The 15602-nt window shown below is 46.4% G+C and overlaps 1 protein-coding gene across 1 annotated transcript; it reads left to right on the top strand.

Moving 5' to 3' along the window:
• Window positions 1–10897: 10897 nt before the first annotated feature.
• LOC131605858 (uncharacterized) lies at window positions 10898–12475 on the top strand. The gene has a single exon (XM_058878160.1). It carries the CDS (start codon window positions 10898–10900, stop codon window positions 12473–12475), a length of 1578 nt encoding a protein of 525 aa, XP_058734143.1.
• The last annotated feature ends 3127 nt before the right edge of the window (window positions 12476–15602 follow it).

Below are 15602 nucleotides of genomic sequence, written 5' to 3'. Positions count from 1 at the left end.
TTCACTGCTTCCCGCCGTCAACCGAAATCAGAGGCAAACCTCGAAGCGGTAGTCCAAGGGACCGACGAGCCTCTCCGAGACTACCTCGACAGATTCAACAAGGAGGCCGTCCAAGTGGAGACAACCGACTACATGAAAAGGTATCTCCTCGAGCGAGGGCTCCTCCCCGGCAGCGAATTCAGGAAAGCGATAAAGATCGAAAAAATGCGATCTATGAACGCCATCTTGAAAAGGGCGCAGGCTTTCATCTCCTTCGAGGAAGGCGAAGCGGCCGCAGTCAAAGCATCAAGGGGAAATGGCGTTACTCGGAGCTCGAGCCAAGACCCGTCCGCCGCGCCTCGAGCAAACGAAAGAAAGAGGGACGACAGGTCCCGCGACACAAAGGAGCGCAGAGGTCCAGCAGGGCGCTTCAACGACTATACCCCCCTGAAAGTTTCACGGGAGAAGATCCTGGCCGAGTGCATAAACGCCGAGTTCAGAAACTCCAACATCAGGCCCCCGAAGCCGAATCCCTCCCGGCCGGGGACCGACAAGTCCAAATACTGCAAGTATCACAAAAGCCACGGGCACCTGACGGACGAGTGCATACACCTGAAGGACGCCATCGAGACACTGATCAAAGAGGGTCACCTTTCTAAGTACACAAAGAGAGGAGACCCTCCCAGAAGGAAGGACCGTCGGAGCTCCGACGAGGGCAACTCACCGAATGCCAGGCCGCTGCAGGTGGCACTATCCGTCACCCGACCAGAAGACTTCATACCCTCGGTCGGAGTGACATCTGCCCTTAGCGTCTGGGAAGGGTTCCCGACAGCAATGCTGATATCCAACGGCGGGGATCCTGGCTCCCTCACAATCGGCTCCGTGAAAAGGAAGTTCGACGAGTTGATCAGCGCCACCACGGACCTGACCCCGACCCTGAGGAGGTTCAAAGGAAGGTCAGAACCGATCACTTTCTACTTGGAGGAGCTACCCGGCGGCGCTCCGAACGCCACAATCCCACTGCTCGTGCGAGCAAGGATGGCGAACTTCGACGTCCGACGGGTCCTGGTCGACGAGGGAAGCTCGGTCGATATCATGTACTCCCACCTCTTCCAAACCCTACAGTTGGACGACTCACATCTCACTCCTTACGTGGGATCCGACCTCCAAGGATTCAACGGGTCAACCACGAAGCCGTGGGGTTACGTCGAACTGCTCGTCTCCTTCGGGGAGGGGGAAGCTTCCAGGCAAGTCAAGACACGGTTCTTGGTGATAGACTGCAAGACCCTCTACAACTGCATCATCGGGCGCCCCACTTTGGCCGAACTCACTGCCGTCCCCTCAACCGTTCACTTGAAGATGAAGTTCTATACGAAGAGAGGACGAGTAGTCACAGTCAATGCCGACATCGAAGCCGCTAGGAGGATATTCGACGCATCAGTAAAGGGACTGGAGCTGATCTCCCCACCCTCCAGCTCCAACAAAAAACCAAGGGCTGAGGACAAATCCCCTCCTGAAGATCAGCAGACGACAACAGACGTCAGCTCAGTCGACCTCGACGCCCGTTTCACAGAAGAGGAGCTGAAGAATGGCGAAGAACCGCAGCCGAAGACAGCTCACCCTATCCGGCCCATTCCGGACGGGGACTTCGAGCTCGTTCCTCTGGGGGACAACCCCGACAAGACTGTGAAGATCGGCAAGAACATCCCGGATACACCGAGGAAGCAACTCATAGCTTGCCTGAGGAACAACGCCGACTTGTTCGCCTGGAGCGCAGCAGAGATGCCCGGACTCGACCCTGAGGTCGCCTGCCACACACTCTCCATCAATCCGACCGCAAAAGCAGTAGTTCAACGTAGGCGTCGGCAGTCTCCCGAGAAAGCGGAGGCTGCCGAGAAAGCTGTAAAAGACCTCTTAGAGGCAAATTTTATTTCCGAGGCCAAGTATTCAACTTGGCTCTCAAACGTTGTACTAGTCAAAAAATCTAATGGAAAATGGAGAATGTGCGTTGATTATACTGATGTTAACCGGGCATGCCCCAAAGATGCATACCCGTTACCTAATATTGATAGGCTGGTCGACAACTCGGCCGGCTATAAATTATTATCGTTTATGGATGCTTATTCAGGTTACAATCAAATCCCCATGGCGAGAAGCGACAAGCAATGCACGGCATTCATGACCGAGTCGGGCAATTATTACTACAACGTAATGCCCTTCAGACTCAAGAACGCCTGGGCCACGTACCAGCGGATGATGAACAAGGTTTTCCGGGGAGAGATCGGCGACACCCTCGAGGTATATATGGACGACATGATCGTCAAATCTCGAGAAGACGACGACCACACCGCACATCTTGAACGGGTGTTCGAGCAGGCCAGATCCTGCAGGATGCGTTTTAACCCAGAGAAGTGCACTTTCGGAGTACGGGCGGGCAAGTTCCTCGGATTCTACCTAACCGAACGAGGAATAGAAGCCAACCCGGATAAATGCCGAGCGTTCTCGGAACTCCCTACCCCTAACAACAAAAAATCTATCCAAGTACTAAACGGGATGCTCACAGCACTATCCCGCTTCGTCGCAAAATCCGCCCAGCATGCCCTCCCATTCTTTAAGTTGCTCCGGAAAGAGGCGACCTTCGAATGGTCCGAGGAGTGCGAACGGGCATTATCTCACCTCAAACAGGTACTTTCCAAACCGCCCGTCTTATCCCGACCGGATGGCAACGAGACCCTATATCTCTACCTGGCTGTCTCGAACGAGGCAGTCAGCGCAGCCTTAATCCGAGAAACGGAAGACGGACAGAAGCCCGTGTACTTTACGAGCAAAGCCCTACAAGGGCCCGAGGCCCGATATCTGCAGATAGAGAAAGTTGCGTTGGCCCTAATAACAGCCGCCAGAAGACTGAGACACTATTTCCTCGCTCACACCATAGTCGTTCGGACGGACCAACCGATTAAGCAACTCCTCAGCCGACCAGACATGGCCGGAAGGATGCTACGATGGTCCCTCGAGCTATCCGAATTCGATATCCAATACGAAGGAAGAAAGGCGCTTAAAGCTCAGGCGCTCGCCGACTTTGTTGCCGAGATGACCTCAATTGCTAACTACCCGGGCCCCACCGAAAACAAATGGACCATCTACGTAGACGGAGCCTCGAGTAGCTCGGGAAGCGGAGCCGGAATAATCCTGGAAAATGACGAGGGACTCGTCATCGAGGTATCCTTGGTCTTGTCTTTCACCACGTCGAACAACCAGGCCGAGTACGAGGCCCTCCTAGCAGGCCTACGCCTGGCCGAGGACGTAGGTGCTCGCGAAGTCATGGTCTATACCGACTCCCAACTCGTCGCATCCCAAGTCAGCGGCGATTACCAGGCAAAGAACGACACGCTGGCCGAATATCTCACTCTCGTCAGGGAGAAAATGAAAAAATTCTCAAAAGTAAACGTCGAGCACATTCCTCGGGAGCATAACTCGCGAGCCGACATATTATCTAAACTCGCGAGTACAAGAAAGAAAGGGGGAAACAAGTCGGTAATCCAGGAACTCTTACCCAGACCGAGCATAAGCAAAAACGCGCAAACTCTGCAAGTGCTCGCTATCGGGGACGACCATTGCTGGATGACCCCGGTATATAACTTCCTCACCAAAGACGAACTACCCGCCGACGCGAAGGAAGCTTCAACTATCAAGAGACGAGCCTGCTCGTACACGGTCGTCGAGGACAAACTATACCGGCGAGGCTTCTCCATCCCTCTCCTTAAGTGTGTCGACGCCTCGCAAGCATCTGAGATACTCCAAGAACTCCATGAAGGGATCAATGGCCAGCATCTCGGCGGCCGATCACTCGCGAGGAAAGCCCTCAGAGCCGGCTACTACTGGCCGACCATGCAACAAGATGCCAAAGAGCATGTCCGTAAATGCGACAAATGCCAGCGTCACGCCGACATGCACTTGGCTCCCCCTAACGAGCTTAAATCTCTATCGTCACCATGGCCTTTCTCCACCTGGGGAATGGACCTCCTCGGACCATTCCCGGTCGGCTCATACCAGAATAAATATCTGGTGGTCGCCGTCGACTACTTCACGAAATGGATAGAAGCCGAGGCGCTCGCCAAAATCACGTCTCAAAACGTGCTCCGTTTCTACAAACGAAACATACTCGCCCGATTCGGGGTGCCTCAAGCCATAATCACCGACAATGGCACCCAGTTCACCGATAGAAAGTTTCAAGAGTTTGTAGCCAAGCTCGGCACGAAACAACACTTCACCTCGGTCGAGCATCCTCAGACGAACGGGCAGGCCGAGGCGGCTAACCGAGTCATCCTCCGGGGACTAAAGAGAAGGCTCGGCGAAGCCAAGAAAGCTTGGGTCGAAGAACTTCATAGTGTACTCTGGGCATACCGAACAACCCCCCATTCGAGCACAGGTGAGACCCCATTCAGATTAACCTACGGCACCGAAGCCGTGATCCCCGTGGAAATCCGAGAACCTTCTCGGCGCACCGAGGCACCCCTCGAAGAAGAGCTCAATGACGAAGCTATGAGGGAAGAACTCGACATGGTCGAGGAGATCCGCACGGGATCTTCCCTCCGAGAAGCAAAATTAAAACAACAGATAGCTCTCCGCTACAACACCAAAGTTACCAAGCGTGAATTCGAAGTCGGCGCCCTAGTGCTCCGCAGAAATATGAAAGATTCGCGCGAAGGTAAACTAGCCCCGAACTGGGAAGGCCCGTACCGAGTTTACGATAAAACCGAGAACGGCGCCTACTACCTTGAAGATCTCCTCGGAGTAAAACTTGCTCGGCCTTGGAACGCTGAAAAACTCAGACGTTATCACAGTTAGACTCGACCTAACACCCCCGGAGACCTGCATCCCGCACAAGTGCAAGCCGGGAAGGAACCCGCGTCGTCGGTACGAACACGGGAACTCCACGACAGCATCGGTCGGATCCTCCCACGAAATGGGAAAACCGACCACACGGAAGACTCTACACCTAGACCCTCCGCCGAAGTACCTGATTGGCAGAACCCCAGCTCGCGATGGGATCGTTCACGCCGCGAGAACTTGGCCATAAACATGGTCTCGTACCCGCTAAAAGCGCACACCTGCTCTGCGCACCCGGACCGTACTCAACACGCCCGGGCAATCTATCCAAGCCGAGCATCGTCCTTACTCAAAATTCTAATCATCAGATAGGTCCCCGGAACACCCGAGCGGATCCCATAATCATCAATACACAGCAACGCAAACATGCGACAGTAAAATTCAGACATAAGCAGATCCCCGGCATACCCGAGCGTAGCCGGCTAAAAGCGAAAAAAATCCTAAGTATGGAAGGAACACCCCGGTTTCCGAGCACCGAGAAGTGTTATCAAAATACGAGCATACAACGATAATACTTTAAAGGAGCGAGTAAACGAATATAGACAAGCAAAGCTACAAAACATTAAGGCTGCCGACCAAATTGGCCGGCGATGTCAAAGGTTACAATCATTGCCGAGCACGCAGGCCCCAAAAATTATCCGGGCATAGCCCAACAAAAAGAATGGCACGCAGGCCGGGAAAGACGGACACGCAGGCCCGGAACTACACTTTCTACTCTTCGCTCCCCGGGGACTCAGGCACCAACACGCCATCCACGATCCTCGAAGAGAGCCCGACATTGTCTTCCTTCAAACCAGGGTTCAGAAGCCTCAGCTGGTTAAGAGCACGCTCGAACCCGACATCGGCCATGTCGGCCAGACTTATCTTCAGGCTCTCTATCTTCTCCACAAACTCAGCCCTAGACTTTAGAGCTGCCACATCCGGCGACTCGTCAGCCGAGGGAGCCCATTCGAGTCGAAGGTCAGCCAGCTTCTTCTTCTCAGCCGCAACCTCCGCGTCTTTCTGCTTCAGGACCGCGTCGACCTTCTTCCTCAACTCTTTGCGCTCGGTCTCCATGGCCTTCACCTTGTCCTCGGCCACCTTCTTAGCCGCCTCGGCCTCCTTCAGGGCCTCGGTCGAGCCCGAACCTCCGCTGGCCAACACTTGCGCCATCCCCAAGACCCTCACCACGGCGGCACTGTCGCACGCCAACTGTTTCTGAAGGGACGGGGGGTCCATATCACTGATCCGACGAGCTTCGTCCGGTGAGGTAACCAAGGGGAACTTCTCGAAATAGCCTCCATCCTTGTAGCAAGGAGGCAACACGAAGGCGCGCCCGGGACCTAGGTTCGATTGATCTGGACGTCCTCCCTCGGAAGGACGAGATCTCTTGGATGCCCTCTCGTCGGCATGAGTCTTGTGAGGAGAGCCTGCCGAGCCTGAGTTCTCTCCAGCTCCGGTTCCCTGGTTCTTCTTCTTCTTCTGATTCTTCCTCGCATCCAAGGCCTGTTTCAGGATATTATCCTCCTTCTCCGGCATAGCCTCTGCAAAGAAAAAATAAACAAGTTAGCAAAATACCGGACAGAGATCACAAAGCAAGGTGAATGGACACAACCTAACAACATCCAGGTCTCCTCGGGAGTCCGACAAGCTAGCAAAGCCTTGGTATTAATAGGCCGCTGCTCAGTGATCGGCACCCCGTCCTCGTCCAATACAGGATCCCCATTCCTCGTCACCCAACGAGACATAGTAAAGCTATCTACGTATTTGCAGAGGACCGAGTATGACTCCCGGTCTTGATCATCCAAATCATCGTCCTCCCAAGCATAGTATTTCGGAGGAGACGCAAAATGACCCTTCCACCAGAAAAACGGAAACGTCGTGCAGAACTCCCTTACTTCCTGTCCATATTCATCCCTCACTATCTCCCCCTCGGCATCCCGCTCGGCCACCATATCCGACACCGAAGAGTAGGCCGTTGGACTTAGGGGGCGGACAACGAAGTATCGATCCTTAAAACCCTTCACGGAATCAGTATACATTCCGAAGAGTTTACGCTCGGCATTCCTGAACGAAACCCAGCTGTACCGCCCGTTTGACGCCTGCCGTTGAACACGAAAACATCTTCCGAACAACGCAGACGTTGCGCCTATACCCAAATAATCACAAACAATCTCGAATGCCCGCATAAAAGCAAAAGCATTCGGATGAATTTGGGACGGCGCCAGAGATAGAAACGCCATAACTGAAACCTGAAAACCAGAGAAAGGTAACCGGAAGCCGAGCTCCCTAAACACGTAATCGTACATCGCAAACCCGTCCCCAGCAAACCGAGAGCATATGCGTTCGTCCGGAGACGGGCAACCTATTTGATAATTGGGCGGATCGCCTTCCCCCAGAACCTCAATTTCTGTAAACGCCCCATCAAGAGACGCGGTGTACCGAGAAACAACGGATAGAGCCTCCTCGGCTATCCAATCGGGCGCAACGATATGTTCATAACTGAATAACGGCATAGGGGAAACCCCTCCCTCGGCATCCGAACCAGGGGATCCCGTGTGAGCGCCTTCGGCCGAGGGAGTGCCATCTTCCTCAATAATTTCGACGTCGGAACTAGTTGCCGTCGAGCTGTCGGAGTCACTGGTCGTCGAGTCGGTGTCCGAGCCGGATCTTGAGGTAGCACTCGAATCTGATTCACCTGCACGCAGAAGGGAGAAGTGAATTCGATAGTCCATCAAATCCACCCTTCCACCGCAAGGCAAGCGAAAGGGTAGAGCAGGAGCAGCAGAGCCCCCGGCCAAACCCCCATCGAGGAACAACGCTCGTCAGCCGAGGACTCACAGATGACACGACAACGGGAAAGCTTATCTTAAGCAGTTTAACGCCAACGTACTCCGGCCTGCCAACCCACACTGACCCCCGGGCATCGCTTAGATAACCCGGGGAGGATGACGATGGCGAAGACCTCGAAAGCGAAACACAAATCCTATGAAAAATAGTAAAGCAACGACAGGCTAAACGAACTTACTTGCAGACATGATGTGGATGGCCGGGGAGAATCCTTCGCTAAGCAACGATCTTGATATGATGAACGAGCTGGGAAATTATTCTCCGAGGAACCCTTGATCGAAGCCGAGCAGATAAACAGAGAAAGGAAAACTCCCTTATGAGAGAATTCGCCCCCTTTTATAGGAAAAAGGCTCGGAAGGCGAAGCGTCACCTCTCCTGACAGGCGCCGCTTCCTAGACCCTAGGCCATCATTGCCTATGCCACGTCAGCGCGTGGTTCCCACGCGCGACGTTTCGCCCACCACTGGATTTTCCTCCGAGCGCGTCTGTGTAACGAGGACCGATCCACCGAGCAACCACGAGAATTGGGGTCCGAGCGTAGAAGCAAAGTCACAGCTTCTTAACCAGAAAACTCCGACTTGGGGGGCTCCTGTTCTGGACTGGGCCAAGGCTAGGCCCAACACCGCTTTCGGCCCAATAAGCCTCAGAGGCCCATGAATAGTTCATTGCCTTCCCGACACGCCTTGCTCGTCACTAACACCCTACCCGGAGCAGACGACCTCGCTCGGCGTTAACTCTCCCCCGGACGTCATCCTTGCCGAGGACCCTGCTCCGCGCAGGGCTCTTTCATATCCAATCCTCCGAGTAACTCGGATCCCACGTGGCTCCTAAAAGACCGCGTCTTCCCTTGGACTTCGGAGCGGTTAACCAGGACAGAGGGCGTACACGCACCTCCGATATTTCCGCTCAGGAAACCTGGCAGTCTCCTAGTTGGGCTTGGGAATCCAACCCAATAGCGAGATCATGGCCCAGCGCTGGGGGCTATATATACCCTCTTTGACTAGAGGGTCAGGTATTCAATTCTCTTCTAACCTTAGCTAGTACTTGCTCTCCTTTGCTCATCTACTCACTTTGGCATCGGAGTACCTTGCAGGTACAACCCCCCTCTCACTTCACGAAGACCAGCATCCGAGCAGGCCTTGACGATTCTTCTGATCAGGTACGATCATATATATATATATATATATATATATATATATATATATATATATATATATATATATATATAAATTATAAATTATAAATAAATCTAAATATTTTTCATTTTAAAAACTATTATAAATCTCACGACTTATAAAACTTTTTCATTTTAAATTGTAAATTATAAATAAATCTAAAATATTTTTTTTCATAAATTTAAACCCGTGCCTCGCACGGGTATACACACTCACCAAAAGAATTTGAATTAAAATTCAGCCCATAAAATTTGTTAACAAAATCATTTTGGTCCTATAAAAATTGATTCATTCAATTAAGTATAATTTTCTTATAAATATCTTTAAAAAATATCATAAATTTGATGGAAAAGTCATAACTAATATAATGACATAATGCAAGAGAAAAAAAAAATACTTAACTCCTTCTAATAAGAATTTAAGATGATTCATTTTTATTTGAAACTAATAAATAAAAAAATATTTATTTAATTTTTTGTCCAAATTATTTTAAAATAATTGAGATATTGTTAATTTGACTATTTAAAAATTAATATAACTCTAAAGTATATATATATATATATATATATATATATATATATATATATATATATATATATATATATATATATAATACAATTTATTTTAGGGATAATAGCTATATATATATATATATATATATATATATATATATATATATATATATATATATATATATATACAATTTATTTTAGGGATAATATAACTACTTAAAGTAAGAATAGAATAACAAAAGTAAAGTAGCCTAGTGATTGGTGTTGCCCCCTTGTAATTACTAGGTCATGGGTTCAATACCCATGGTAGACAAAATTTTGGCTTTAATATTTGACATTTTAACAAACAAATAATTAAATAATAATAAAACATGTCACATGGAATTAAAATAAATAAAAAATAAATAAAAACTCCAACTAAGCCTGCCACGTCATTAAAAATTATTAAAAATAATAATCATTATAAATAATTTAAAAAAATAAAAAAATGGTTGCCACGTCAATAATTTTGAATATTAAATTTCTTGAAGGGGTAAAACAGGGGAATCTTCATATGTTAGGGGGCGAATCCAATTTTTTTTTTTACAGGGGCGTTTTTCAAACCTCGCCCATATGGCAGGGGGCAAAATAGCTATTATCCCTTTTATTATATGTACTTTTGAAAAGTTGATGTACAATCTCTAAATTTTCTTTGCTTTTATCTTCAATTATTTTAAAAAATTTAAATTTTGATGTATTATGCATATGCCCCACTCTATTTTACATAAATATATGGGGTTACAATTTTTATCTATTGATATATACATCCAAATTAATAATCTTGATCAAGATACCGGCGACCCGTGCCTTACTAGTTTAATTTGCAGCTGTTTGTAGCATATCCACAAATTTTCAAAGAAAATCTAGTACTCACCAATATTTATTGTCAATTTAGCCATTCAAAGAAACCTACTGCTCACCAGTAGGACTGTTATCGGTCCGTTCCTTTCTGAATATTTGTTATCTCGAGAACCGGACCAAAATAGTAATTGGGTAAATCCGGACCGGACCGAAACTATCAAAGTTTATTACATTAGTTTGTTATTATTTTATGCCTTTCTTTATATATGTCACGTGATGTAATGCACACACATTCTTTTCTCATGCTTCTTTTTTTTATTTCCCTAGTACCTCCTAGATCTTATCCAACCAGGGTATAGTCATGCTTTCCTTGCTTAGTGTGTGACTGACAGCCTATATAACAACACCCTGTATTCCCCTTTTTCATTATCAATGAATGGAGAAGTTCTCTTAGTATCCTTTTTTTAGTATCTTTTCTGTTACTCAATATGGTATCATTCGCCCCTCCGATCTAGGTCCTCTCCTTCATTGTTCACCATGGCGCCACCACGCCCGGTTCCTTCTTCTAAAGATCCGGTTTTGGATCCTACCAGTCCATTCCAGTGATGGTCCCTCTTCGGTTTCCATTACCCCTATTTTGACTGGTTCTAACTACCATTCATGGGCAAGATCTATGCGTCGTACTCTTGGCGCCAAGCTCAAATTCGAGTTCCTCGACGGCACCATTCCGATGTCGGTCGACTCTTTCGACCCTCTCCACCGCGCTTGGAATCGCTGCAATATGCTCATTCATTCATGGATTATGAACTCGGTGGATCCTTCCATCGCTCAATCCATCGTATTCATGGAGAACGCCGCTGATGTTTGGCTCGATCTGAAGGAGCGCTTCTCACAAGGGGATCTGGTCCGAATCTCAGAACTTCAACAAGAAATCTACTCTCTCAAGCAAGACTCACGCACGGTAACAGAATTCTTCTCTGAGCTTAAAATTCTATGGGAAGAACTTGAGATTTATATGCCTATTCCTACCTGTACCTGTCGTTCCAAATGTGTGTGTGAAGCTATGCGCACTGCTCGCCGGAATCATCAATTGCTTCATTCCATGCGTTTCATTACCGGCCTCAACGATAACTTTGGAGTCGTGAAATCTCAGATTCTCCTCCGTGATCCTCTACCATCCATTAACAAGATTTTCTCCATGATCCTTCAACATGAGCGACAACTTATACCTACTTTCTCTGAGGATTCCAAAGCTCTCATCAACACTTCTGAGTCTAAGAAGCTTTATCAGAAATCTGGAAAATCTTTCACCAAGTCCAAACCTCGTGTTTGTACCTACTGCAACAAATCTGGCCACACTGTTGATACCTGCTACAAGAAACATGGTTTACCCCCTCATTTGCAGCGATCAAATTCTTCAGGCACTGCTAGTGAAGGGAGTGCGTTCACAACTTCTGATGCAGCTCCAGTCAAAGGTCCTTCTCCTTCATTGACTCACGAGCAATATGAGAAGCTTATCCATCTAATTCAAGGTTCTAGCCTCAATCAGCAACTTGGAAATGTTGCTTCTAATCAGGTGCGCTCAATCCACTCTTCTGGTCTTACACCAGTTGATTCTTCAGGTATTTACTCTGTCCATTCTATTTCTTGTTTCCATTCTTCGTGTCATAACACAACTCTTGGCTCTTGGATCATCGATTCAGGGGACAGTCACCATATATGCTCTTCACTACAATGGTTTCACTCTTATAGTGAAATCACTCCAATACTCGTCAAGCTACCTAATGGTCAGCACACTGTCACAAAATTCATGGGCACTGTCACCTTTTCACCTGGATTCACGATTTTGAATGTTCTATATGTGCCTGATTTTAGTGTAAATCTGATTTCTGTTTCTGAATTGTGCCATAATTTGATTGGTTCAGCTGAAAGACTTGATGGTTTATACTATCTTCTCCTGACAAATAAGAAGATCACCCCAAGCATAAATGCCAATCAAATACCTCAAAGTGCTTTGTGGCACTTTAGACTAGGACACCTATCTCATCCTAGATTGTTAAATTTAAAAGAACAATTTCCCTTTATTGTTAGTGATCAAAAGGCAATTTGTGATGTTTGTCATTTTGCCAAGCATAGAAAGTCCTCTTTCCCTCATAGCACAAATAAAGCTTTAAAGCCATATGATCTTATACACTTTGATATTTGGGTCCCATTTCCACTACCTCTATTGGCAATCATCGTTATTTTTTAACTGCTGTGGATGATCATACTCGTTATACATGGATAATTTTGATGAAACATAAAAGTGAAACAAGACAACATGTCATAAATTTCATCAAACAAATTGAAACACAGCATAACCACCCTGTTAAGATTATTCGCGCTGATAATGGGCCAGAATTTCTTATGCCTTCTTTCTACAATTCTAAAGGAATCATCCACCATACTAGCTGTGTAGAAACCCCACAACAAAATGGTCGTGTTGAACGCAAGCACCAACATATCCTTAATGTAGGTAGAGCCCTTCTTTTCCAATCCAAATTACCTAAACAATTCTGGTGCTATGCCGTGTTCATCATTAATCGTGTTCCCAGCCCCTTACTTGAAAACCAGTCTCCATATTTCCTGCTTCACCACCAAAATCCTGACTTATATTCCTTGAAAGTTTTTGGTTCATTGGTATATGCTTCCACATTACAATCTGGACGAACCAAGCTGGACCATCGAGCTCGCAAATGTGTGTTCTTAGGATACAAATCTAGAGTCAAAGGTGTTGTTCTCTATGACTTACATAATAGATATATTTTTGTCTCCAGGAACACTACTTTCCATGAGGATATTTTACCTTATCAGTCCTCCCAAGTTATCCCTTCATGGACATATCACCCTCCTAGCCCACAACACTCCGAACCCGATTTTTCTATACCTTGCCCTCTTGTACCTACACCATCATCTTCCCTCCCAAATGATGATTCACACCCTGTCCCAAGCTCTGAACCCTGTGTCCAGGCCCAAAACCAGCATTCCCCGGTTTCTAACACTAAACCTGTTAGGCAAAGAAAAGCCCCTTCTTACTTGTCAGATTATGTGTGTGATATTCCATCAAGTAACTCAGCTGCTCTTGTCACTTCAGGTAGTTTATATCCACTGTCTTCTTTTCATTCACTGACACATTTATCTTCTTCACACAAGGCATTCAGCATGTCTATTACACACACCACTGAGCCGCAATCTTATTTAGAAGCAGTAAGTTCACCTTGTTGGCTAGAGGCTATGAACATTGAATTAGATGCTCTTCACAAAAATGGAACTTGGCTTCTTATTGATCTTCCACAAGGAGTCAAGCCTATTGGAAGCAAATGGGTGTATAAAGTCAAGTACAAATCTGATGGTTCTCTTGAGCGCTATAAGGCACGGCTCGTTGCAAAAGGTTATAATCAAGTGGAAGGGCTTGATTATTTCGATACCTTCTCCCCTGTAGCAAAGTTGACCACAGTCCGGACCTTGCTTGCAGTAGCTGCCATTCAAAATTGGCATCTCCACCAATTAGACGTGAACAGCGCTTTTTTACATGGAGATCTTCAAGAAGATGTCTACATGGCTGTTCTCGAAGGCGTGCAGGTGTCAAAACCCAATCAAGTTTGCAAGTTGCTGAAGAGTTTGTATGGGCTCAAGCAAGCAAGTCGCAAATGGTATGAAAAATTGACTCACTTGTTGCTTAAGGAAGGCTACACTCAATCCACTTCTGATTACTCTCTCTTTACCTTGCACAAAGACAATTGTTTCATTGCTCTTTTAGTATATATTGATGATGTAATTCTTGCAGGAAACTCCCTAATTGAATTTGCAAGGATTAAAATCATTCTCAATGATGCTTTCAAAATAAAAGACCTTGGACAGTTAAAATATTTTCTTGGGATAGAGGTAGCTCACTCCAAAGCTGGAATCACAATCTCTCAAAGGAAATATTGTCTTGATCTTCTTGCTGATTCTGGTTTGCTTGGTTCTAAACCAGCTTCTACCCCTCTTGACACCTCAATCAAGCTGCATAATGATGGTTCAGCTCCTCTGGAAGATGTGACTACATACAGAAGATTGGTTGGCAAGTTGCTCTATTTGAACACAACGAGACCAGACATTACTTTTGCCTCGCAACAATTAAGTCAGTTTATGCATTCACCCACTGTGACTCATTACAAGGCAGCATGCAGAGTTGTTAGATATCTCAAGCAAAATCCTGGCCACGGCATTTTCTTTGACAGAACCTCTGACTTGCAACTTCTTGGCTACTCAGACGCAGACTGGGCTGGCTGCTTAGACACACGACGTTCCATATCCGGTCACTGTTTTTTTATAGGAAAATCCCTGATTTCCTGGCGTGCAAAGAAACAAGCTACTGTATCAAAATCCTCGTCTGAGGCAGAATATCGTGCATTATCATCTGCTGCGTGTGAGATACAGTGGCTGTTATATTTGTTCAAAGATTTAAATGTAAGTTGTGCCAAGATTCCTGTTATGTATTGTGATAATCAGAGCGCCATCCATATAGCATCCAACCCGGTCTTTCATGAAAGAACGAAACACTTGGACATAGACTGCCATTTGGTACGTGAGAAAGTGCAGAAGAAAATACTCAAGCTTCTCCCTATTCCATCTTCAGAACAACTCGCAGATTTTCTTACAAAGGCTTTACCTCCACCCAAATTTCACTATTTCATCTCCAAACTTAACATGATAAATATCTATCATGCTGCAGTTTGAGGAAGGCTATCAAAGTTTATTACATTAGTTTGTTATTATTTTATGCCTTTCTTTATATATGTCACGTGATGTAATGCACACACATTCTTTTCTCATGCTTCTTTTTTTTATTTCTCTAGTACCTCATAGATCTTATCCAAACAGGGTATAGTCATGCTTTCCTTGCTTAGTGTGTGACTGACAGCCTATATAACAACACCCTGTATTCCCCTTTTTCATTATCAATGAATGGAGAAGTTCTCTTAGTATCCTTTTTTTAGTATCTTTTCTGTTACTCAATAATATCCAATAAATATCCAATATAGTATCTATTTGTGGTTTCGGATAAAAAAATCATCCATTCCCGAACTGAGTAACATTTCGGCCGGTCCATTGATTCGATTCCAATGAACCTATTCTCGAGTGGTTTTCGGATTCCATAGGTCCAATCAGTGTTTTAAAAATCGGACCGGACATCAAACCGGTGAGGGTACTGGGTCATTGGTTTATTGGTCGAACCATTGGGTCATAGGTCGAACCGCATGACTAAACCGGATTAAATCGGATAACTCGATTGAACAGACCGGTCGTTATAACAAAACTATATAGGTATAAAACATGTCGAACATGATGTTTCA

Source organism: Vicia villosa, linkage group LG5 (assembly GCF_029867415.1).
Source record: "Vicia villosa cultivar HV-30 ecotype Madison, WI linkage group LG5, Vvil1.0, whole genome shotgun sequence".
In the NCBI taxonomy this organism is placed as follows: Eukaryota; Viridiplantae; Streptophyta; class Magnoliopsida; order Fabales; family Fabaceae; genus Vicia; species Vicia villosa.
Note: the sequence above shows the minus strand (reverse complement) of the source record. Positions and strands in the feature narration are given on the sequence as shown.